Source organism: Cyprinus carpio, chromosome B3 (assembly GCF_018340385.1).
Source record: "Cyprinus carpio isolate SPL01 chromosome B3, ASM1834038v1, whole genome shotgun sequence".
NCBI classification, from domain to species: domain Eukaryota; kingdom Metazoa; phylum Chordata; class Actinopteri; order Cypriniformes; family Cyprinidae; genus Cyprinus; species Cyprinus carpio.
The window spans coordinates 26,167,940-26,194,561 of record NC_056599.1 but is presented as its reverse complement, the minus strand read 5'-3'; the positions used below and the strand labels follow the sequence as shown (position 1 = coordinate 26,194,561).

The window sequence follows — 26,622 nt, the reverse complement described above, 5'->3', positions numbered from 1 at the left end:
TTATTTTAAAAACAGGCAGCTTTGTCGCAATTGTAGCATAAATATTAGAAATACTTAAAATATCTTAGTCTATTTTTATTTTGAAAATTGTGTTGGACAACTTGGCGCCTTCGAGTAAAAAAGATTGAGAATCACAGCCGTACTTTACCTGACAGCGTTTGACGAGATAAAAATAAAAAATCAATTTAAAGTTTAATTAGCCTGTGGCGCCCCAGCTTGGTGATTACTGGTTAGTACATGATCTTGAGCCACATGCATTAGCGGATCTTGTTTTCATGTAAAGCTTGTTTTGATAAAGGAACAAGGGGTCAGTTTTCCAGCGCAAGTCTACAGAGCAGACCTTCAGTACATATTTGATCTTGATCTGGCATCTAATTAGGCCTACCTTATTATTATTAAATATGATAAATGACTGCACACCCACAGAACCCTTATCTTAATTGACTTAAAAGGTTAATAAAGTCAGTTTTGTTTATTTAGGTTATTAAAGTAAAATATAAATGAAATGTATCTGTTTTCAACAAACACTAAAAGGGCAAAAAAGAAAGAAAAAAGAAACAATAACATAAAATACATCTTGATCAACACTGTCATGCAAATGACATATTTTTAAAGAAAAGATTAGGTATGCCTTCTTAACACCAGTGTTATTTTAGTATAATTTATCTACAGTATATGTATATGTATTATTATTATTATCATTATTATTAGGCTTTTTAGATTTTATTTACATTTTTAAGTTTTAGTAATTTTAAAATATATATTTCTATTTAGCTTTCATTTGTTTTATTTTATATTTATAACTGTAGCATAATTTGAAATTTAACCTTTCAATACTTAAAATGAGAAGACGTAAATAAAGGCTAATTTATTTATTTATTTTGTACATTTATTATAACATTGTCTTGGAGATATATATATATATATATATATATATATATATATATATATATATATATATATATATATATATATATATATATATATATATATAAACGTGATTTTATTGCCCACCACCACATATGTCAAAACCTGGTCACAACCAAGCCCCTCCTCCTCGGAAGAAGGCGGATTACGGAAGTTCGTCCCTCAAAGCGGAAGTGAAGGCCGAGGCCCGACGACTGGAGACGTATCAGGCGGCAGGAGGGGAATTTTCAGTCAGCCTGACAGCCAAGGATTTGACAGAAAGAGAAAAGCCCCGCTCTCATATCTCAAGGTAAGCGCTGTCTGGTGTTGGTACTGATATGTTTAGCTGGTCGTGTTTACTGACACAGAGGAACTGTCCAGACTGTTAGCCGATGCTCATGACGCTCCTGAGCCGCTCCTCTGGATCTTTCCCTCAGCGACATAATGAAGGAGTAACTCGGGCCCCTCTCTCTCTGTCTGTCTGTCGTATTCTAAACACGAATCTTACGACAAAGGTTCGGTTTAATAGAGCAGGCCTTTATGGGTGAGTACACAGCCGTATGTGTGCATCTCTGAAGTTTGACCATCTACAGCAGGGCTTCCTTGTTGTCGTGTCTTATCGTTGTTGACCGTTGTGATGCAGCCGCACGCATCTCCGAGGTGTCGCGAAGCGCCGATTGTACTAAGATTAGTAAAGTGATACTTCTCCAAACGTACATCTACACGTCTTTTATCGCTTTCAGAAACTTTTCCGAAGCCCTGTCGGTTTTTTTTATCAGTGTAGCAGGTTCACCGGCGTTCAATTGAGATCGTGGGAGGCGCAGATCAGAAGTGAAAGACGCGGAGGACTTCATGAGGAAGTCGATAATGTGGCCTGAGGAGGCTTGATTGACAGGTCAGTAAGATGAGTCATCCCTTAAAATCGCACATACATTGATATCATCTCAAACCTACGAGACAATATTCTTTTATGCTTCCCAAGATACCACAATATAACACTACACACACACACAATTAACTCCACAAAAAATATAAATAAAAAAAAAAATGCCCTGACATCTACTGTGTCTAGTGACAGTATGTATTGTGCATAGTTCAGCCCAATGAAAATTCAGGCAGATTTAATTTATGCTTTTTTATTCACATATGAACAGTGATCATTGCACATATAAAGAAAAGGTCAAATATGGTAAACCTGGAAGCTCACATACACCAGTGTCTATACTAATTATTATTAATAATAATGTAGTAAGCAACATTATTTAATAAAACTTAATATTTAAAATTGTATCTCTGTTTCTGTAAATGTAATAACTAACAACTGTGTTTTGATAACACAACTTTTTGAACTGTTTATCGTGTCTTAGAAGTGTCTTAGAAGTAATAATTCATTTATAATTAGTATTTTTATATATATTTATATGTATGTGTGTGTGTAGTATTATATATTTGTCTTAAATGTCTTAAATATTAAGACTTTTCATATATATATATATATATATATATATATTTATATGTGTGTGTCTTTAATGTGTATTTTACAACATTAGTACATATTTCTCTTCGTACTCATACTTTTTCAACACTTTTATTGTGAGTTCTGAATGTTCACCTTTGATGTCGTGAGGATTTGAAATCTAGTATAACCCCTGTTCACTGTCCCGTTGCGTGTAGTGAACTTTAGTTCAGCAGAGGCACTTGATGCACACATGACTGCAGAAGCCTGCTTTCTTCAGCACTGTTTTACAGTCTCCTAATTCCATTGTCTTTGAGAGATACAATATAGGCTTGCGTCTTTTTTGTGGTTTGGTTAGTTATGATGTGAGGATCTACCTATTGCTTAACATAAGAAGTATTTGATGTGAATGAATATAGAAAGAGAGTTCATTTCGATGGAAATGTGCTTCAGTTAATGTGTGACACTTTCTTGTTTTGACTGCCACTGCAGGTGAGCAAACAGGAACAGAATATTACTTTCATCTCCTAGTTCTGCTCTGCAGAGCAAAGTGGCTTTTCCCAGCATGCTTTGTGACTGCTTGAGGCATTTTAGGTCATCAAGAAAGCATTTTTTGTGTTTCTTCCATTAAAGCAATCAAATTAAAATGTCTTTGCTCATTGGATTGAAATGGCCATTGCCAAATATTGTGCCTATAACAGAAATTGATAGTTGATATTGAGGTTTTTATGAGAAACCTGGGTGTGATCAAGGTTACTTTTTACTTTTGAGTGCTTTCTCTCCATTTATGATTATGACTTTAATCATATTGTTTTACACCAGGTTTGCTGGCATGGCATTAAAACACTCACACACAAATACAAGGTTCACAAACTGAATATTGAGATTTAGTCATAGAGGTTTTTGTAATTATCATTTCTGTGTTTGTTTTCATCAGCTAAATTATTTTGCCAAGTGGAAATCTCTCTTAATGGAAACTATTTTAAAGAACGATTTAAAAACAAAATCGCTTTGCCAGTATTCACCAAAGAAAGAAAGTAGTCAAAAGATGTGGGAACTTGTTAGCAGTTTTGCCTACAGTCTGCTTCAGTGTTCTTGTTGTTAGCTACAATTTTTAATTGAAATAAAACATAAATAAAAGTAGTAGATTAAAAAAAACTTACACACAGAGGAATGTTATGGTTTATGATATCAAGAAACATGTTTATGAAGGAAGTACAAACCACCTAATGTGTCTGAATAAGCATCTGAAGATGAAATGTTTGAAGTGATGCTGAAGCAGCTGTAATGAACAGGAACAATTGGAGCACAAAGTAGATTACAGGCCTGCACAATCAGACTGAGAGATGGAAAAAGCCATTGTCTGATGGAGCGTTCAGCGTTCTTATTGTAAGATGCATATAATAGCATCTTTTGAGTTGTATTATTAATGAATGCAGCTGTCGAGCGTGTCAGTTTGGCCTTCCAGACGGTCGTTGGGCAGGGTGTGGGTGTGTTGTTATCTGTGTGTTTGCTCTGCAGAATTGAAATGACTTCTTCCAGTAGATAGACGGTCTTCCCTAACACACCCTGTCTATCAGATATGTGTTTAATGGTCAGGCTGCTTGGGGTCCTGTGTTGGTGATGCATGTGATTTCTTTCCAGCGGGTCAGTTTCCTGGAGAGCATTTCCTATTTCCACACGGATGCGATCTCTCCCTCTCAGTTTGTTTCTCTCAACTGTTTGATGGGGGAGGGATGGCATTATTGCACTCCTTGTTGGATTACAACACTGTATATTCAGCTGGTATGATGTGATTTCACACGAAATGAGCCATAATCATTGGTCAATGCATGTACGCACAGGTGTCATAGCCTCCATGTGTCTTACAGTAAGGTGACAGGAAGTGACTCAGGTGGCTAGTTCTGTTAGTAGTAGGGTAAAATGCGATGGCAGGAGGACATTACAGCGGTGCTCTGTGGAATTTTATCTGTGTCATTATCTGGAATTTGGTCACTTCAACTTTGGTTTCCGAACAAAGGGGCATTGTGGTGAAGAGAGTCATGATGATGAAACCGTCCTTCCACAGTGAGTGTCTGATGTCATTAATGACAGTATGAATTGAACTTTATGAGTATTGCTGCAAGTTTCATTTTGAGGTTAGTCCATCTGCTTATAAGATGCTTTAGGTCTTTGGTATAGTTCTTGTTAAAAAGCAGTAAAGCAGGACATGAAAATCGCATCAGTATTTCAAAAACACGCTCTGGTGAAATCATTTCTAGATTTCGTACCCACACCCTCTCTGGTGAAATCATTTCTAGATTTTTGATTCTTCGTTGGCCTCACTGTTAGAATTATTCTTTAGTCTGATTTTTAACTGAGTGATATATTCCAGGTGCTTTTGCTGGTGATATTAATTTCATTTATTTATTTCAAGGCATTTGTTTAGCCATGAGCTTTTTAAAGTTATTGAATTAAACAAGCATTATAAAATAATATTAACCCTTTCCATTACTGAAAAAAATCTGTTCTATTATTATAATCATTTTAATAACAATTATTAACACTACAATATCAAAAGTTTTTTTTTTATTATTATTATTATTTTAAGATCATGTGTGAACTCGACCTTTTCAAAAGTTCAATTTTTCAGAAGGTCAGTAAATCAGCTCTGTCAGTTTTCTGTTATGAGAAATTGTAACATTAGCAGTAAATTACCAGTATGGTGCTATGTGTGAACAAAGAACAGGATTGCCAGTATAAGCTATTTAATCAATGTTTGCTGTAACTCTGGTGTGGTTTTGGCGAGATTTTTTTTTTTTTTCTATTTGTTTCTATTTAGGTTGTACCACTTTCTCCATCAAGGCATCTTGAATTGAGAAGGTGTACTTTGCAAAGGGTGTGTGTGTTTGTGTGTGTGTGTGTGTGTGTGTGTGTGTGAGAGAGAGAGAGAAAGGGATTCTAAACCTCCATCACATGCTTTGGATTAGACTGAACCTCAAGGCAAGACATCTCACTCTCCAGAATCACTTTTTTCATTGCCCACTACTTACTACTTCAGTTGACCTAAAATGAAAGTGTTGTTTGTGTTACCACTTCTAATGGCCTAGCCCTCAATACCTGAATAGTCTCCTACAGTGGATGAAGGTCCGTCCATCTGTTTATTGACATCTATCTATCTATCTATCTTCTCTCATCTCCCGCTGCCCATTACCATGCATACAGCAGACAGAATATCTGTTCCGTTTTTAACAAGCACAAATAATGACCTCAGAGTTACTGTTAGTTCTTCTTTCTGTGTGTGTGTGTGTGTGTGTGTGTGTGTGTCTCTCTCTCTTTAATAATGATCACATTTATTTTCCCTCATCTTTATGCTGTTAGTTTTAGCGGTCTGCTTCAGCTCTTCTGTCTGTGTTTTGCTTCAGAGGATCCATGGAACTTTTCTAATAAACAAAAAGTATCCCTGAAGCCCAGTTTGCCCAAAAAGAAATGTTTCAGGAGTTGAAAATCGGTGTTTTCCCCTGCTGTGATTGTATTTATCAGTCTGAAAGCCTAAAGAAAATGTTTTGCCCCAAGCTGAGCTGAATGTGGGTCTGTGTTATGCTCCGAATAACAAATATGCACATAAAAAAAAACATGTTCTGACCAGTTTTTGGCATCTTCTGAGTCGATACGGTGCAGATAATTTTGGATCGCTGATAAGTGTAGGTTGTTTGGGGAGCTAGGTTAGTGTACGTGTGACATGACACTGATATTTACAGTTTTCATATTGATGCTTTTAACTGTAATTGCAGCACAGTGTGGGTGGAATCTGTAAAGGGGACTGTTTTGTTGTGGTGAGCTTTATTGAACCGTTATGGGGCGGCTGGTTAATGGTTAGTGTGCTGGAATGGTGTGATAGCTGTTAACGACCTGTAATGAGTCCGCCCTTTCCATTCACACAGTCCAGTGTTTTCTAATATAGCCATTTATATCTGGTCTTTTATGTGTTTTGCTGATCAACTTCCTTTCTCCTTTTTATTCTCTAGGTTTGTTCATCTAGTAGGGGCCATCTCTCCATCTATTTCTCACTTTTTCTCCCTGGTTCTCTCACTCTCGACCCCATCCTCCCCCGAGCTCCATTGATCCTGGTTCAGGACCCCTCTAAGATCCAGTCAGCCCTCTCCTCTCCTGTTGTCCGGCCTGTTGGCATGGCGGGGCGAGGTGGACCAGCGCGGACCAACGGTGCCGCCCCCGTCGGGAACAAAATATGCCAGTTCAAACTGGTCTTGCTGGGAGAGTCTGCCGTGGGCAAGTCCAGCCTGGTGCTGCGTTTCGTCAAAGGCCAGTTCCACGAGTATCAGGAGAGCACCATTGGAGGTTAGCCAGAGTGTGTTTATGTCCAAGCTTGTCCTTTCTAAAGATGAGGGGTTTTCCTCACACTTTTGATTATGAATTTGCAGCACAAGAACGCACACAGGTCCTGATCTCAGTCTTGACATTAAAAAATGTTAGCGATGCACACTACATTCGGCTGTGGGCCGTTGTTAGATTTTGTATTATTTTTTTTGTAAGTTTTCTAATTCTGATACTAATTTCTTCCTATTTTTACATTTACATGATCTAACATTCTTCTAAAAGTAATCTTTAGTTGAAATATTCTATAGAACTGTACACAATCTCCTTTAAAAGATTGGCTGCGGGATCGTATCTTGAAACACGACACGGTGAGAACACACTCAGTAAGGAGCAAACCTTCTGCGTGTATGTGGTTATGTTGATATGTGGTGAGAGGGCTGGGCTCGGTCAGAAGCAGGCAAGCTGGTTCTTACTCGCTGATCACATGACTACCACATGAGTTATACTGCAGTATAAAACAGACACGCAGTTACGCATGTGCACACATCTGATCTCATAACCAAACACGTTCTGTATACAGCTTAAAATGGTATTCACTTTTACGTTTTAAAAGATTTATGTTCTCCACTGTTTTAAAGAAATACATGGACAAAGAGAGCAAAGAGGAAGGAGTCTGGCGACCAGAAGGAAAGGGAAGCAGTTAACAATGGGATTTCCTGAGTGTGTGTGCTAGTGTCCCTCCATTTATAAGTCGTCAGTGTCTCAGGGGATCTTAAAGTGAATTAGATTGTGGACATTAATGGATTTGTTCCATCAGGGCTCAGTTTCATATTTAGCAAGAGATCCATTCTAGTCAGGCATGAGGAAAGAAAATAGCTGGGAGTGACATTTAGTGCAGGCAGGATACCACATGCTTACACAAAGCTGACAATAAGGAAATCCTCAGCACTTTTTTTTTTGTCCTTCTACATATTTTCCTTCAGAGCCATCATCCTGTCGTCAGTGAGCAGCTCAAAGCTCAGTGCTGTGGAGAAATTATTGCAAACTACAAACATGTGACCATGGCACCTGAATCAGCACAATGTTTGGAGTTGAAGGGATTAGAAACTTGCATGGTCTTTCTTATTCGCACTTGATCTGCATTTTCTGAACAGTTTTATACTGCGTGTCTGTGCTACTGTCACAGTTGTGATGGTAAAGTTTTCAGGGTGGTTGCGAAAGTGTTAGTGGTTGTTTGGTCGGGTGTCATCTCTCATCATCTGATATCTTTATATATATATATATATATATATAAATATATATATATATATATATATATATATATATATATATATAAATTTTTTGCTGTGGTTTTTTTTTTTTTTTTTTTTTTTTTTTTTTTTTAATGTTTTTGACTGGTCTCTTATGCTCACCAAGGCTGCATTTATTTAATCGAAAATTCAGTAAAAATTTTATTTGTTAAATGTTATTGCAATTTAAAATGACTTATTACTCTTTAAATACATCTTTATTTATTCCTGTGATGCGTAGCTGCATTTTCTGCATCATTCCTCCAGTCTTCAGTGTCACATGATCCTTCAGAAATCATTCTAATATGATGATTTGTTGCTCAAGAAACATTTCTTATTATATTTCTTATTATAAATAGTTGTGCTGCTTAATATTTTGTGAAAAACCATGATTTTTTTTAGGATCCTTTGATTAATAAAAAAGTTTAAAAAAAAATAATAATAAAAAAACAGAATTTATATGAAACAAATCTTTTGTAAGATTAACAGTAAATTTGATAACACTTTTGATCAATTTAATGCATTCTTTTTGCTAAATGAAAACGAGTAATTTCTTTAAAAAAAAAAAATGACCCCAAACTTTTGAACAGTAAGTGTATGAGCAGAAATAATAGTAGTGCTTAGCTTAGCCCTGATACTAATTAAAACCGAGTGGTAAATGTAAACGTAATGAGACACATTTATAAAAGGGAACTTTCTGTTCCCTTTGACTGTGATCTAATTTCTAATCCTTCTGCTCAGGAAATCTCTATGCCAAAAGCAATTTTCAAATGTTTTAAGCTTTTCAACACTCATGTTTTTGGCCTGATCAACTGTGATGAGCAGCAGATCATTTTGTCAAACCCCCACCACATAACTCTGCATTAAACATCAAATAACTCTAAATGGTCTGATCATGACGATGCATATTTTTGTTTCTAATTCTTCCTCTCCTCTGTACATGTTCAGCTTGAAATAACTCCGCAGTAAGGAAGTGCTAAAATTATTTTTATCAGATGAACTGATGTACATTGGCTTCATGTCATAAACATTTCTGTTTCTCTTTCTTTCTAGCTGCTTTCCTCACACAGACAGTCTGCCTGGATGATACAACAGTAAAGTTTGAGATTTGGGACACAGCTGGACAGGAGCGGTATCACAGCTTGGCCCCTATGTACTACAGAGGAGCCCAGGCGGCCATTGTCGTCTATGACATTACTAACACAGTGAGTGCCCGTGATTATGAAATCAAAACATTTAAGTCTGCGTTTTTATCAGACAGGTGTCCTGTACAGCCAGTCATTCACCAGCTGAGGGTTACGTGGCACCTCAGCTGCAAATGTTACTTTGCCAGTCGTGCATTGGCTCTAATAAAGGCTGACATCACGCCGTTGTGCTCAGCAGAAGGGTAAGGTCTGAATAATAAGGTTTCACCTGACTGACTGCTGGGGTTAATTATTATTCTGTAGGATACAGTCAGACCTTGGCTCAAAGTCACAGTGGCAGTGCACTTTCTTCCTGTGTATGTGTGATTGTATCAAAATACAGTAATTTATTTGTAATATGTAATATATTTTAAAGGTGACATTACATATCATATGCTATAATTGGCTCCCCAGTGCATCTAACAAACATAAAACGTGTAAAAAAAAAAACAAAAAAAAAACAACCCAGTAAATTTTTTTTGGTAAGCCTTTCTCTGCAAGCTTCTGAAAAAATGCTCCACTCAGATTTCAAATCCGCTCAAAGAAAGGGGATCTTATTATAATATTACCGCCCCTTAATCTGCAAGTTTCCACCCACGGCGCTGCCACCGTTATCACAAACAACAACGGTGTACCAGTTCTAACGCAATGGAGAAAGTTTGAGCAATGCATGCTAACTGTTCTGTCTTTGGCTGCACTGATGAGCACAGAACAGTATTTAGAGTCTCAGCCTCAGAGGAGACAACAGAGCAGTGGATTTATTGATTTATTTACTGTGTATTACGCTGCTGCTGCCACACAGATCTAATATAAACACGCTTTTTTTTTCCCTTCACAGACATAACCGACTGTTTTCGTAACTCATGTCTGTTTTTAACATAAACTTGAGTGTATTTGACGGTTTTAGTGCAATAAGACATGAAAGGAGAGCTTAGTTTAGTACTCACATGCTGTGACAGCCGCTTTCTTTGCATGTGCTCCGGATGTGTGCACTCAGAAAACCGTATATCAGAAGTTTTAACTGATATGGTTTAAAATGCATGATTTCAGTGTGATAGACACACAGACTGTGAAAAAACATGGACGTAGTGTCTGTGACGTCACTCGTAGGTTTCTGAAGAGCATTTTTGATGCCTAAAGTGGGCGGAGCCGACAGTCACCATCCCGTGCTTCACTCCCGGCTAATCGAAAATAGGCAAAAAGCAGGACGTGGGTTAAACTGATGTGCCTGCTGCTGAAACCACATGCAGAGTGACAGCAGTGCTGCCGTGCAAAGACAAAAAAACGACTTCGTTTTTGGTCGAAAATAATAAAATTGATATTTTTGGGACATTCAAGACCTCCTTTATCATGTGTATAAGTATCTTGGAGGAAACCCCCGGAGAATCCAAGGCAGAACACAGTATAAAATCAGTTACCGCTCTGTTCTACTTTGTTTTGGATTGCTCAAATTAAGTTACAGTGCTCTGCGTTTGTTTAGCCGTTCGTCAATATTACTGTGCTGCCCTGGAATTATACAGTATTCTGCCTTTGTTTTACTGTCCATTAAAGTCTGCTGCGTTTAAATTACAGTGTAACTTGTGTGCTTTCATACATCTGTCAGCACTTCATTAGACAAACAAATTAGAGATCTGACAAACAAATTAGAGATCTAACAAACTGCTCCATATAACACAGCATTGTAAACAAGCAACGACTAGATAACTTGGCAACAATAATTAATCATAAATAATCTTAAAAAAATAAATATATATCTTTTTATAATGCAGATTATTCACTGAGTGCCAGCTGTCAGTCTGGGGCTGCACACTTCTGCACGTGTGAGGACTCGAATGCCTTGACAGCATAGCATGTAGTACACATATAATTAGTAACAGTTCACAATTAAATCCTTTTCCTATCTTTTTATGTAACTCGATAAAATCCATAGCAATGAACATCATCAGAGATGTTTAATTCACAATCATTCTGAGCATTATTCATACTTGCTGCCATTCTCATCATAGACTGTATAAAAACATGGATGTAGTGTCTGTGACGTCACCCGTAGTTTTCTGAAGAGTGTTTTTGAAGCTCAAAGAGGGCGGAGTGGGCCGTTGTCATCTTGGTAGCACGTCACCGTGTGTCACTCCCAGATAATCGAAAATGGGCAAAGATGTGGGAGCTGGTTGCTGAAGCCACACCCACCTGGCTCGACGGCAGTGTCAGCACCACCAGTCCACCTGTCACTCAAGTGGCCACGCCCTTAATTAATGCAGAACTTTAAGGCTTAATATAATTTAAACGGATGAGTTCTAAAAAAAAATTCACCCCCTTACAGTTGTCATAAAGGGCAAAATTAGCTATATAGACCAAAAACATTTTTTGTACCAGGTTGTAAACATATTTTTTTCTGCTGTAAAGTTGGGCATTTTAAAATGGGGAGTCTATGGGACTTACTCCCTTTTGGAGCCAGTCTCTAGCGGCCAGTCAATGAAATGCAGTTGTACTCACTTTCGTGTTGGTTTCAAGAGAGAGACTGGGAGGTTGCCATTTGGATAGACATGGTAATCAAAATCAAGTGGAAGGTTTTTTTTTTTTTGGTTTTTTTTTAAAGAGTATCTGAGGAATGAGCTGTGAAGGCACAGTCCTGTTCTGGAAAAGGGGGCGGGGAGCAACAGCTCATTTGCATTTAAGGAGACATGCTTGAAAACAGTGTATTACTGCTTCCACTAAAAATAGGCATTTTTTTTTATTATATATAATAAATGAGCTATGGGGTATTTTGAGCCTTATATTACATATTGTAAAAAGGGGCATAATAAGTCTCCTTTAAGTCTCTTTAAAAAACAAAACAAAAAAAAAACATGCATATGCAGGTGTTTTTAGTAAATCTAGAGATCCGTTCATTAAAAATATGACGCAAAAAAGAAATTTTCAGCAGCCATTATTCCTGTCTTCAGTTCATCAATTTAATGCATCCTTGTGTGCCCTACTAAAGCCCTACTACTTCATCTGATGACCCCTCTGACAGTTACTTTTCTGCTGGTTTCCTTTGCAATCTCAGGACACATTCACTAGAGCAAAGAACTGGGTGAAGGAGCTGCAGCGTCAGGCGAGTCCAAATATCGTTATTGCTCTGTCCGGCAACAAGGCAGACCTGGCCAACAAGAGAGCTGTTGACTTTCAGGTATGTTTATATGAACGCAAAACCACCTGTATGAACCTGCTTCTGATATGTTTTTAACACATCCATTTGCTTTCTTTAGGAGGCACAGGCATACGCAGACGACAACAGCCTACTCTTCATGGAGACATCTGCAAAGACCGCCATGAACGTGAACGAGATCTTCATGGCTATCGGTACGATCTCATCTCTCTTATTGACTCTGTTCAGCAACATGACACCAGTTTCACCTGCTGCAAAAACTCTCAACCAGACGCCACAGCCAATCATTCAAATACTGCTGGTGATTTAATTCAGTTCAAGCCAACCTAGTACGTTTATGAAGAAAATTTCCTTCTCAATCTCTCTCCTCAGCCAAGAAGCTTCCAAAGAGTGAACCGCAGGGTGGAGCAGGAAGTGGCGGACGGGCCAGAGGAGGCGTCGACTTACAGGAGACAGCACCTCAGGGCAGAAGCGGCCAGTGCTGTGGAGGCGGCAACTAACCATCGGACCAATCAGCTGGCAGATGCACCCAAGGACTGATACAAACACACAAACATAGTATGAAACCATAGTGTGAGATCCTTTCACTTATGACCCAGCTCTAAACTATGGCCAGTTAGACTGTACCATACAGCTTCAGAACTGAAAACTGGCCGTCGATACCCTTGTAAATCGACACGTTAATGTTTCGACCAGTTATTCCTCCCAAAAACAGTACATGCACATTCAGATACAAGCAAACACAAGCAAGGACACAAGTGTCTCTGCCATCTGTGATTTTTCAAAGTTATTCGATTTGTCTTATACAGAGTTTTGACAAAGCAAAAGGAGACAAACGTGTGATCCGATCTAACCAATCACATTTAAGACAAAAGAAATTCCAGACTGCTGCTGCTGGAAAAACAAGTTATCTCTCCCTTGTATTTCCTTATCCTCTCATTTGCTCATTTGAATGAAAAATTTAGTGGCGCCGTCACTATTCAAACTCGCTCTCCCTTTCGGTGGATGCATACTGCCAGTATTGAGTTACACCTCATCTTTCTCCTGCTCTCCTTGATCACGTCCCTCCTTTGTTGGAGAGAGGAAAGATCGGAGAATGAGCAAACAGGCTATTTTCCATCTAAGTCAGGCTGTTCTGTAGATCCTGTATTATTTCTATTGTATTAGTCTCTCAGACGTCCACTACTCCAGCACAAATGAAACCAGTATATGATTTAATAGGCTAGACTCCTTTTCTAATCATTTACATATATCTACTTGTATATCTAAATGCATTAACAGGTGGTGTAACTCCGATGTGTTGTTGTTTTTTTTTCCTTTCCATTAATGAAATGTTTTTGAAATCGGACTTGGAGAAAACACACATAAATGACACAAGGCAAAATCAGCCTCCTCTGACCAAAATCACAAATATTTACGAGGGGGAAAAAAAGATAATATCACTGCTCTTGTACTCTTGTTTTTTTCCCTTTATTTTCCTGTGAATATGACCCCAATCATTAGCCATTTCAATTCAGCACCTTTGTAAGAATTTACTTGTTTTTGTACTTAAGGTCTCTTAGAGTGCACTGGGTATTTCTTTGTCCTCTGACAACAAGTCATTTTCTGTCAATATTGTTCTCTCCTGTGTTATGTCGAAGGATGTCTCTTTCGACTGGCATTTTCAGCATCACATGTGACCTAGCACAACAAATGTGAACAGTGACCCAGACGTCTCAAGCAGGGTCTGAGGAACGAGGGAGGCAATGGACAAAAACAAATAAATGGAAAAACACCAACCTAATAAAACCTGTAATTTTACCAATAAAGGAGGGGAAGGTATACATTCTGATTGTTGTGTTGTTATTTCTAAATACAGGCGGCGATGAGTTTAATTCCTTTCCTAAATATGGTTGGGGTGGAGGTCTTTATTCACCATTACTAAATGAATTTATTTAGAATTGTTTATGTTGTGCTGGCAGTCGTTTTGAGTTGAACTGATGGTATTGTATCAATTCACTGTTCGCAGTCAACCATGATTAAGTTCATTCATGCATGAAAGTGTCCAATAACTAGCTGGTTACTAAGATTAGGTAAATAATATTCGGCTGGTCATGTGATCCTTACACGGCGGCCCCCTGAGGGGACCCTCTGCATGTACTATAAAACGTTTTTTTTTTTTATAAGGTAACACATATGATTGGAGTATTATTATAATGTGAATGTTGTTGATGATCTGTTTCAAAATTACTATGCACTTATTTAGGAGTGAAACTTTTTAACAAGGAGAAAAATTGCAGAGGGTCATAACACTTAAATCCATGAAGGTTCTGTCTGGTAGTGATAGATGCACTTTAGTTTTGTCATCAGTGGTAACAGTTTACATTTAATGCATTAACTAACATTATCAATGAGCAATACATCGTTACAGTATTCATTTATCTTTATTAATGTCAGTTAAATAATAAACTGTTAGTCAAACACATTAATAGATACGACTTTTGATTTTGATAACGTATCAGTAAATGTTGGAATCAGCATTAACTAAGATTAATAAGTGCTTTAGAAGTATTTTTCGTTGTTAGTTTACGAATGTTAACAAATGGAACATTATTATAAAGTGTTACCTTATCAGTGATTTTTTATCTAAATTCATTTTGTTTATGTTTTGTTAAAAACATAGGTAAGGCCAGTTTTTAAGATTCAGAAGATTAAAAAAGAAGAAATTCATTTAGAAATAGACTGCCAAAGCTAGTAAATGCAGAATAACTGAAACGGGATAGTTTCTTAAAGATTGCCATCCCTGGTCACAAATGTTGTAGAAATTATTTACATTTAGCAGCAAAATGCCTAATGGTATATTAAAAAAACATCAGTCAGCAAATGTATTAAACACATTAGCTGACTAAAGTTTTGTCATTTTGCTACTAAATATAAACAGGTTTAGACGGATATAATTTTATTAATAAGCAGCTTAATTTATGATCTTTTAAAGTGATATAGTGCAATAAAAAGTAGCTCAAGTCAAGTGTTTAATGCCCTCCTGTGGAAAGTAATGTAACGTTTAATTTCGTAGTACTGCCTAAAAAATACTACATCTCCCAGCATCCTCCTGTAGTGCGCAGGCGCAGAGCAGTGGTCAGAACGCGCATTGAAAACCATCACAAAACTTTATTGCAGCGGCTCAGGGTGGAAGTGAGCGCGGCGATCCTCGGAGGGGAAGTAGGCTGCTGATATGGCGGACCCGGCGACACAGAGCTCCGCGCAGCCCCGGCTTCAGCAAGCGCAGTCCAGCGGCCCGGCAGGATCCACCCCAAACCCCGGGGCCGCGAGCAGCGACCCGGCCCGACCAGGCCTGAGTCAGCAGCAGTGGTCCAGCCAGAAGAAAGCCCAAGTCCGATCGTTTCCGCGGGCTAAAAAGCTGGAGAAACTCGGAGTGTTCTCCTCCTGCAAGGTAACCGAGAGCTCGGCTCGTAACAATAGAGCGAGGTCCCTGGCCTGTCATGTGTCACTGCTTCAGGAACAGCCTGCAAACCAGTCCTGCTACAAATACAATTCAGACTCATCTGCATGAAGTTATAAAAGCCTAAAGATCAAAACACAAAAATATGAAAATCAATATGGACTAAAAATGATACATTTTTAATTGCAAAAATGCTGTCAAAATAGGTATTTTAACAGGTTTATATAGTGTGAAATTGGTCTATGGTGGTTAATTAAATGCGTTTATTATGCATGTTTTTAAAACATGCACCATACATTAGCCACTTTCAGTGTATCTTATTGTATTATGTCATGTTATCATCACTGCATCATTATAAATCAGAATGTTTTGGCAGATGTAAATGAGCCTGATGTTTAGTGTCCTCTTTAAATCACAGCTGTGTTCTCTTATCACAGGCTAATGATGCTTGCAAATGTAATGGGTGGAAAAACCCCAATCCGCCGACAGCCGCTCGTATGGAGCTCCAGCAGCAGGCAGCCAGTCTGACGGAGGCCTGCCGAAGCTGTGGACACTCTCTGGGTAAAATGAATGCCTTTATGTTGGTTTTATTACATCAGACTTTATCAGATCCGTGGCTCTGCTTCGTATCATCCCAATAGGCTGCTCCAGCGTGATTTTGTCCCATGCCACTTTTTCAGCTGCCTTGCTTCTGGAAGTATTTAACATAGGGCTTTTTGGAAAGCCTTTGTTTCGGAGTTATAAACCATGAACCAAGCTATGAGGTCAACTTAATCATTTAAAACAGATGAAAAGACAAGACTATGTAGTTAATGGATTTTATGAAGCAAAGAGCTACAATCTCTCAAGCATTGCAAAAAGACAATCAAATTCAAAACAACAGCTAAATGTAAAACTATTGATTTTATATAAAGAAACAACATATTGGGCATTTATTGCAAATTATGCATACAAATATTTAAGTAGTTTGAGAACATAGGGAAGCTGACTCTACATCATGTTTTTATTGATTGGTGGAAATTTCCTTGCAGAATCATAGGTAATGTAGTTTATTATCAGGATTGTCAGGATTATCAAAACAGCACATCATTGAATAACAACATTGTCGCTCACAATATGTTTGTCTTTAAAGGTTTAAATAAATTTCCCTGTGGAGAAAATGTATGCGTTTAAATTAGCTAATCATTTGATACAATGCACTTATTGTGTGCATACATGTTTTTACATTGTACTTATATTTTTTAAAATACCTATATGTAATTACATCTGCAATTAGTTTCTGTACCTACATTTATAATTACACTGTTGACCCATCCCTTACAGCTTAACCCACCCTTAAACCTACCCATACCACCAAACCTGACCCTATCCTTACCCATATCCCACCTCAATAGCAGCAAAAGGGTTTTGCAATACAATATGAACACAATAAGTACATTGTACTTATTTTTTGAGGTAAGTACATAGTAGTTAAGGCCACGTAATATAAAGTGTGACCGAGACCTTTACTTCTGGACTATTTCACTCTTTTGGCTTCTTTATATAGACAGATAGCTGAAAGTTTGCAGGGTTAAACACAGCAAAGTGTTAACTGTGGACATGGTCTAATTGATAGATAAGCAAGTGCACAAAAATAATAATAAACAGGTAACTGAAAGCAAGTGTAGCAAGTATCACTCTAAATGGACCGTTTTTAAAATATATGCTATGCAAACCAGAGTTAAGCATCATAAAGATAACCTTTGTAGATAAAGGCTTGTATATGTTAACTTTGCAGTTTACATCATATAACGCTTTATTATTGTTGTTCACTTTGTCTTGTGTGTTTATCGATAGCGGAACATGTGTCTCATCTGGAGAACGTGTCTGAGGAGGAGATTAACCGGTTGTTGGGGATGGTGGTGGATGTGGAGAATCTCTTCATGTCTGTCCACAAAGAAGAAGACACGGACACCAAGCAAGTCTACTTTTATTTGTTCAAGGTAAACAGGCAGATGAAATCTGCTTCCTTCATAGTTTATAAGTGCAGACACACCCAAGATGAGTTACTAACATGTTAAAAAAAAAATCCTCTTAAGATTTTATGTTTATCTTTCAGATAAATATTTCACATTTTTGCCTATGTTGTTTTGGTGACTTTCTTTTTTAGTTGCTGAGGAAGTGTATTCTGCAGATGGGGAAGCCAGTGGTGGAAGGCTCTCTCGGTAGCCCTCCCTTTGAAAAGCCCAACATAGAACAAGTACGTGTGTGTGTGTTGTGTATAAGAAAGGTGGCAAAAAGCTTTCTGCCAGTCACAGTCCATGCAAAATGGGTGAGAAGAAGGTCTTTTAATGCAGGTTATTATTGTTGTGTGTGTTGATCTGCACTCAAGATCTCTCTCTGCCTCAGGGGGTGCTGAACTTTGTCCAGTATAAGTTCAGTCATTTGGCTTCTAAGGAGAGGCAGACCATGTATGAGCTCAGTAAGATGTTTCTGCTCTGTCTGAACTACTGGAAGCTGGAGACCCCGTCACAGTTTCGTCAGAGGGCCCAGAAAGAGGATGCGGCCGCCTACAAAGTCGATTATACTAGGTGTGTGGATTATATTGTAAATAAGTGTATGTTTGTAGATTATATACTGTAACTAGTTGTCAGGAAAAAAAAGAATGATCAAAGATGATCGATTTCACTCTTGAAATTAGGGATGCACGATATTAATGCGCATATCATTAGTAAAGCTGGTTCTGTAATCAGCGGTAAATCTCTACACGTGCCTGCTTTCACGTGGAGCAGCATTTACTACACAGAGCCGTTGTTCTCTGACAAGCTGCGCAAGACCAGGATCATATTTTGCACAGCTTGTCAGTGAACAACGGCTCTGTGAAGTAAATGCTGCTCCATGTGAAAGCACGCAGGTGTAGAGATTTACCGCTGATTACAGAACCGCTGACGAGATGTGTATAAATATCGTGTGATATTTATCATGCATTCCTACTTAAATGCTACATCATTTGTAAAAATTATATTTATTGTGAATTTTGCAATAAAATTAACAATTTGAGTTTTTTTAAATAAAAATAACACAAAACAGTCAAATTCTTAGAATAATTTTTCTCCACAAACATCTTATTGTTAAAGATATAATGTATTGAGTAATGGCTGCTGACAATTCAGCTTTGCCATCATCGGAATAAATGAAATTTTTTAAATTAAAATACTTATTTTAAAATGTAATAATAACTTACAGTATTGCTGTTTTTACTGTAATTTTGATTATACAAAATGCAGCCTTGGTGAGTATAAGGGACTTCTTTCAAAAACATTAAAATACCAAAGTGACCCCTAACTTTTTAAACAATAGTGTATATGGGGGGAAAAAAGAGATTCTATCTGGGTCTGCTTATCATTTATATAGATTCATTAGTGTAAATTTGATGTGTATGAACCAATACAATAACCGTTTTGTTTGTTTTTGGTGTGTGTGTGTGTTTCAGGTGGCTGTGTTACTGTCACGTTCCTCAGAGTAATGACAGCTTGCCCCGGTACGAGACCTGTCAGGTGTTCGGCCGCAGTCTGCTGAAGTCTATCTTCACTGTCACCCGCAGACAGTTACTGGAGAAGTTCAGAGTGGAGAAAGACAAACTCCCACCAGAGAAACGCACTCTGATCCTCACACACTTCCCCAAGTAAGACACAATACCCTCTTATCAATACACACTCCGGCACCATCACTCTCACATATATGTATAATTGTGTGTATTTGTGTGTGTGTGTACTAGGTTTCTTTCCATGTTGGAAGAAGAAATCTATGGAGAGAACTCCCCCATTTGGGAAGCAGACTTCACCATGCCGGCCTCAGAGGGGACACAGCTGGGGCATCAAACAGGTGTGTGTTGACTGTTGAAGTGGTTATTATGGATGAGCATTTAGAGTAATTTTATAATGTCAAATCAACTTACTCAAATTAAAATGTATGGAAAAAAAATGGCTTAAAACAATTTCCATGGCACATATTCAGCATACTTAAAAAAAAAATAATAATAGTGCTAACAGAAAACAATAATTCATCTACCTGTGTGATCACCGGCATAGAGACCTAGCATTATTTTTGGACTTTTTGTTCTGTTCCAGTGCTGAGTCCTGTCTCGGTGTCTGGCTCTCCTCTTAGTAAAGGCAGCAGTGGTTCTGCTCTGGGTGTCACAGGTTTGGACGTAGCTTGCTCTGAACCAGTAACTGGTAAGAAGATCCAGTTGCAGATGTATTTATTTTGCACTGTGAACTCTGTATATTGGCATTTAATTTGAGTACACAATCATATATGCATCAGACTTGTGAATGATGTGAAAGATCATGGCAATCATTGTGATACACTGTCTCAGGAGACAAGCGAAAGCTTCCTGAGGCACTGACTCTGGAGGATGCCAAGCGGATCCGAGTTATGGGCGACATCCCCATGGAACTGGTCAATGAAGTCATGAAGACCATTACAGACCCCGCTGCCATGCTGGGGCCAGAGGTCAGAGTTCATCACGCCCTCATGATAGCTTTAAAAGTATAGTTCACCCAAAAATTCTACTTTGATGAACATTTATTTAAGATGTAGAAGAGGTGGTTTCTTCATCAGATAAGATTTGTAGAAATATATCATTACATCACTTGCTCACCAATGGATCCTTCATTCTGACACATCTGTTCACTGCAGAGGATCCTTTGGTGAGCAAGTGATGTAATGATGTATTTCTCCAAATCATTTCTGATAAAGAAACAAACTCATCTACATCTTGGATGGTTTGAGGAAATTTTCATGAAATTTTTATTTTTGGGTCAACCATTCCTTAAATGTAGCATGAGGTTCTTTATAGAACGTCCAGTATTTTGTGATTATACACTTAAAGAGTTAAAAAAAATAATCTTCTAGTTTCATGAATGGTGATTTGTTTGCTGGTTTCCCAGACTAGCCTGTTGTCAGCAAACGCAGCTCGTGACGAGACGGCTCGTCTGGAGGAGAGGAGAGGCATCATTGAGTTCCATGTCATTGGTAACTCTCTCTCTCAGAAGTCCAATAAGAAGATTCTAATGTGGCTCGTGGGCCTGCAAAATGTGTTCTCCCATCAACTTCCCCGCATGCCCAAAGAGTACATCACGCGTCTTGTGTTTGACCCGTAAGTCCACAGCGACCCCTTCCTTTTTCCAGAGCTCCCGCTACTTTCCTCAACCTTTAGCTGTCAGGGTTTATGTCTCGTTAGCCTCCCCTCGGCCTATTTTGACTCTGACTCCTCTGTGTGACCTCAGGAAGCACAAGACGTTGGCTCTGATTAAAGATGGCCGTGTGATTGGAGGGATCTGCTTCAGGATGTTCCCCACTCAGGGATTCACAGAGATCGTCTTCTGTGCGGTCACCTCAAACGAGCAGGTCAAGGTATGTAGGCACACTTGATGGAAGCTAAATGACTCTAAAAGACAGTGGTTCTCAACCGGGGGCCTTTGCAAACCTCCGAGAGGGAAGTCTTGTTTTTATTGAAGAACATACCATTTTTATAACTTAATCAATTCCATAATGAATTGCAATTTAAAAATGAGGCAATCTCCAAATGCATTCAGTACGTTTGCTCATTTCATTTTGCATGGACTAATTAAAAATAAGCCTCTGGAAGCAACAAAAAAACAAAATGCATTAATTCTGTATTTATTTTAAAAATCCAGTCCACATTAATCACAGAAATTGTTATATTAATATGCATCTAAATAACTCTTTTGTTATGTGGCATGGCATCAGTAGTGTTGGGAAGGTTACTTTGGAAATGTAGTAGGTTACAGATTACAAGTTACCCTACTTAAAATGTAATAAGTACTAATTAAGTAGTGTAACTATTTCAATTACTTCATTAAAGTAATGTAACTGATTACATTTGATTACTTTTTGATTACTAAATTTCTACATTTCTAATGAATGTTTCCAACTGTTAATCATTTTCAAACATTTAAAGCAGGCAGAGTTAACCTTACAGTAGTACTTAACACTGATTACTATCAGACTTTCAAAATCCTTCATCGCTTAAATCAAGATTAAAAGAATTTAACTTTAAAGGGTTAGTTCACCCAAAAATGAAAATTGGACTCACTGTGTTTTACTTACCCTCGAAGCATCCTAGGTGTATATGACTTTCTTCTTTCAGATAATCCAGTCGGAGTTATATTAAAAACTCGCGGGACTAGCATATCTCAGAGGCATGCGCGCACTGCGCATACGTCCTGCGTCATCCGCCGGAACTGCTTCAGTGTATGACAGTCAGCGGAAGTGAGAGAAAAGTGTTTAGTACGTTTGAAATATGGATATTTTCTTACAAAAACTCATGGAATCGCTACAGGAGGACTTTATTCATCCCCCGGAGCCGTCTGTGGCACGTTTTATTATAAATGCGCGCACTTTATTTGACGACTTGTGGACTGTTCAACTGCAACACCTGCTGACTGCAATGATAGAGCTTGGAATAGCCAGGACAATTTTTAATATAACTCTGACTGGATTCATCTGAAAGAAGAAAGTCATATACACCTAGGATGCTTCGAGGGTGAGTAAAACACAGTCTAATTTTCATTTTTGGGTGAACTAACCCTTTAAAGCAGTCAGTGCAATTTGGGAAAGAAATCAAGTGTGTGTGTGTGTGTGTGTGTGTGTGTGTGTGTGTGTGTGTGAGAAAATATTCAGATGTAACCCCCTTCGTTAACATTTTCATAAGTAACTTTAATTTAATGAGACATTTTTCTCAGTAACCATAACAGATTACAGTTGTTTATTTTGTAATTAAATTACGTAATTATGTTACATGTAACTAAACTGCATGGCATGTATGAATCGATGTCTTTCACTTTTTTAAATAATTTTTTTGTGTGTGTTTATGTTTTCATGTTTAGGGCTACGGCACACACCTGATGAATCATCTTAAGGAGTACCATATCAAGCACAGCATTCTGTACTTCCTCACCTATGCTGACGAATACGCCATCGGCTACTTTAAGAAACAGGTACAGCTCCAGCCACTCGCGTACAGACGTTTTTCAGTTGCTATTTTTCAACTGTGCAGCTTCACCTGCTGAACCCTCGTTCTGTCGGTAGGGCTTCTCCAAAGACATCAAAGTGCCGAAGAGCCGATACCTTGGCTACATCAAAGACTATGAGGGAGCCACACTAATGGAGTGCGAGCTCAATCCCAGAATACCCTACACCGAACTCTCACACATTATAAAGAGGCAGAAAGAGGTGAGAGTGCACAGATTTACCCTGCTTCTAGAGAGGAAAACATTGTACTGGTTTATCCAGTGGTATTACATTGGTGTATATGTTTTTGGAGTGGGATTTTTTTGATATATCTCAAAATATCCCAAATTGGCTGAACACATTAACCCCTTTGGTCAATTTGTCTGCACATCTGAGAGAAGGGCAAGACAGCAAGACTAATGTTACATGGCTGTGGGTTTGTTGTCGTCTGCTGTAGATCATCAAGAAACTGATTGAGAGGAAACAGAATCAGATCAGGAAAGTGTACCCAGGTCTCACCTGCTTTAAAGAGGGAGTGCGGCAGATTCCTGTGGAGAGTATACCAGGCATCAGTAAGTGTGTGCTTGTGTCTTAATAGCAGCTATGATGCACATACAAAATTCCTCCATTCTCACGCACACTCTCTCCCTTCCTTTTTCCTTGAGGAGAGACTGGTTGGAGACCTAGTGCCAAGGAGAAGAGGTCAGAGGAGAATTTATGCATATTTATTCTGAAATCTCGGACCATCTGTCTGTCTATATTATATCATAGAGGAACTATATCTTACGATTTTATAGTGATAGCATGTGTACACTTCAAAAGATTGAGCTCAGAAAGATTTTTTAAGACATTAATGTTTTTATTCAGCAAGAATGCATTCAACTGACAGAAATCTTTTTAAATATTATTAATGTCTTTACTATTTCAAATAAAATCTCTTCTTTTGAGCTTTTTATTCATTAAATAATCATGAAGAAATGTATCAAGTATCATCAAAAATACTAAGCAGCAAAACTCCTTCAACATTGATAATAATATGAAAATATGTTTCTCGAGCAGCAGATCAGCATATTAAAATGGTTTCTGACACTGACTGAAGTAATGATGCTGAAAATTCAGCTTTGCCATCACAAGAATAAATATAAATAAATCACAATAGAAAACTGTTATTTGTTTATACATATATAATTTTTTGTCACTTTGTGTGTGATATACAAGATGAGCCAGTCTTAGCAAAACAGCAGGATTATGTTGCAATTCCTAATTAAGTTAGCAGCTATTTAACTTGCTTTTGGGGTTTAATGTGTGTTATTTGTGTATCCTCTCTTATTTTATCTGAGCAGTAAAGAGCTGAAAGATCCAGATCTGCTCTACAACATGCTAAAGAATCTACTCGCGCAGATTAAAGTAAGAGGCCTGCTGTCAATCACACATTCATTTTAGCACATTAACTGTGTAATATGCGGGTATATTCTAACCATCTCATCTGTGTGTGAACAGACACATCCAGACGCCTGGCCCTTCATGGAGCCAGTCAAGAAATCCGAAGCTCCAGACTATTATGAGGTCATCCGCTTCCCCATTGGTGGGTACTAATATAATCTGCGTATACAGTAATGAGATTTATTTATTTATTTTGAAGAGACGCTAGTGAACTGCCAATACAGTTTGAACAACAGCAGATTGCATCCAACTGAATAAACCTCTCCTCCTACTCAGACTTGAAAACGATGACGGAGCGTCTGAAGAACAGGTATTATGTGACAAAAAAGCTGTTTATCGCCGACCTGCAGAGAGTGATCACAAACTGCAGAGAGTACAACCCTCCAGACAGCGAGTACTGCAAGTGTGCCAACACACTGGAGAAGTTTTTCTACTTCAAACTGAAAGAGGCCGGGCTCATTGACAAGTAAAAGGCATCTAGCCTAGGACAAGGGACCAGTTAGATACCATAGAGAGTGTGATCACATACACGTTTAATTTGGATGAGTGACATACAAACTTGTCAAAAGTTGCTGCTTTCTGTTACTTTTTTCTTCCTTATACAGTATAGTTCTAAAAGTCACGGTTATATTGGTGTGTATGACTCTGCTGTGACAGTGCATTGCTGCAAAATGAAAACTGAAAGTGTGTCTGATGTGGGCGTTAGCTTAGGCAGAAGTCACTATTAGCAATTCTGTTTTTCTGTCCCATGCGCCATTAAACGAATGACTCCCGAACAGCGCAAGCTGTTGCTCTACATACTGTACACAAACATTTGGTTGTGTAACAAAGTCTTATCCTGCGACATTTATTGACCCGAGATGCTGCAGCCAAAGACGGGCAATGTTTGGCCTCAAGTGATGATGTCACTGCGGTGCCACCAATCTCTGCCAAAGCTGTACGATACAGCTGGTTAGTCATATACAGGACGTGCCTATTCAGTATGAATATGAAATTTTTTTTTTTTCTCCTGTTTTTGTTTTGAGTTCCATCAATGGTTTTTATTGAAGAAGAGATGGCTCATTCCTTGACGGATCACTTCAAGTAACAATAGTCCGTGTTTTTGTTCTCCTGGGAAATTACTGCTGTCCACTTGGCTTTGTCAGTGTTGTTGTGAAGTGCTTATCTGTTTTTGCAAACCAATATTTGTCTACTTCAGAAGCTTTCAGTGTGTCATGACCCCGGGCGTAACCATTCACAGTTTCTGCAGCCTGCTTTTTACACCCATTTGGGACCAAGTACAACTATTTCCATTGCAGTCATAACTGCAAAACACTTTTGTCTGCTACTACCTGAAGTACTCGAAATGGACAACTGCACAAACCTGTATTTCCAAATATGTATTTGTTTTCTCAAAATGTTCTTTGCGCATGTTCTTTGCTAGTTTACTGTTCACACACATGTAACAGGACAGCTGGTTTATTTCTCAGTCTCTTGTAATGGGCATTTACTTGAATCATGACTTTGATGAACTGCTGCAATGTTGATGTATTATCAGGGTTCGTTATTTTTAGTTTTACTGTGGGACACTGATGACCCTCCTGAAGAGGACAGATGGGTGTGCTAGATAGCGGTTGGCCATGGTTAAATTTGGAAGGTGCATGTAAATCGCTACGGTTCCATGTACTATAATTTTTAAAAATAAATAAACGTTTTTGTTTTTTTTTAGTTTGAGTAATTTTGGACCATTCTTCCTTACAGAACTGCTTTAGCTCACCCATATTCTTAGGACGTCTGGTGTGAATGGTTCTCTTGAGCTTATTCCACAGTATCTATTGGGTTGAGGTCTGGTCTTGACTGGGCCACTCCAAAAGGTGGATTTTATGTCTCTGAAACACACACACATACATGCATACATGTATGTATGCCCTCCTCCTCCAAGTATTCCGTCACCAGCCTTGCTCGATGTGGGCTGGCTTTGTTATCCATAAGCACAAAATCTAGCCACATTGGACCAGCATACAGTTGCACAACTGGTCTCAGAATTTCATCCCTATTCCTTTGACCTGTCAGGCTGCCATTTTCGACGATGACAAGTTCTGTCCTTCCACCCATGGAGATGCCTCTCCAAACCATGACTGATGATAAGCCAATACTGTTATGCTGTACACCATTTTGTGGCAAATTTCTCTCCCTAGGATGACACCAGACCCTCCTATGCCTGTCTAGGTGTTCTGTGGCCCACTGCAGACGTGCCAGTTTGTGTGCTCTGGAAAGAGGCACCCTCACAGCTGGTCTTCTGGCTCTTCATGAGCCAACTTCATGAAGTCATCTCCTCACAGTCTGAGTGGACACTCGCACGCCTGTTGCATCCTGAAGGTCATTTTGCAGGCTGACTGCAAGCATGATTTCTATGCTTCAGGCATGCAGGGTCAAGTATC

General features: G+C 38.4%; 2 protein-coding genes across 3 annotated transcripts; both read left to right on the top strand.

The window, feature by feature from the left end:
• The first annotated feature begins 1,060 nt into the window (after positions 1-1,060).
• Positions 1,061-14,123, top strand: LOC109070204 (ras-related protein Rab-5C-like). Of its 2 annotated transcripts, XM_019086800.2 has the most exons (7): positions 1,079-1,216; positions 1,686-1,801; positions 6,370-6,700; positions 9,022-9,173; positions 12,199-12,321; positions 12,401-12,494; positions 12,673-14,123. In XM_019086800.2, the coding sequence occupies exons 3-7, from the start codon at positions 6,532-6,534 to the stop codon at positions 12,798-12,800; spliced, it is 666 nt and encodes a 221-aa protein (XP_018942345.1). In that variant the 5' UTR covers positions 1,079-1,216; positions 1,686-1,801; positions 6,370-6,531; the 3' UTR covers positions 12,801-14,123. The 2 variants fall into 2 exon arrangements, with proteins under 2 accessions (XP_018942344.1, XP_018942345.1); XM_019086799.2 differs by lacking the exon at positions 1,686-1,801 and having other exon boundaries at positions 1,061-1,216.
• Positions 14,124-15,408: 1,285 nt separating this feature from the next.
• On the top strand, positions 15,409-25,909 carry LOC109070203 (histone acetyltransferase KAT2A). Its single transcript, XM_042720469.1, has 18 exons — positions 15,409-15,733; positions 16,180-16,303; positions 17,579-17,724; positions 17,892-17,981; positions 18,131-18,312; positions 19,215-19,406; positions 19,500-19,606; positions 19,852-19,956; positions 20,100-20,236; positions 20,674-20,882; positions 21,013-21,139; positions 22,636-22,746; positions 22,838-22,981; positions 23,217-23,331; positions 23,425-23,461; positions 24,103-24,166; positions 24,260-24,344; positions 24,479-25,909. The coding sequence occupies exons 1-18, from the start codon at positions 15,515-15,517 to the stop codon at positions 24,670-24,672; spliced, it is 2,388 nt and encodes a 795-aa protein (XP_042576403.1). The 5' UTR covers positions 15,409-15,514; the 3' UTR covers positions 24,673-25,909.
• The last annotated feature ends 713 nt before the right edge of the window (positions 25,910-26,622 follow it).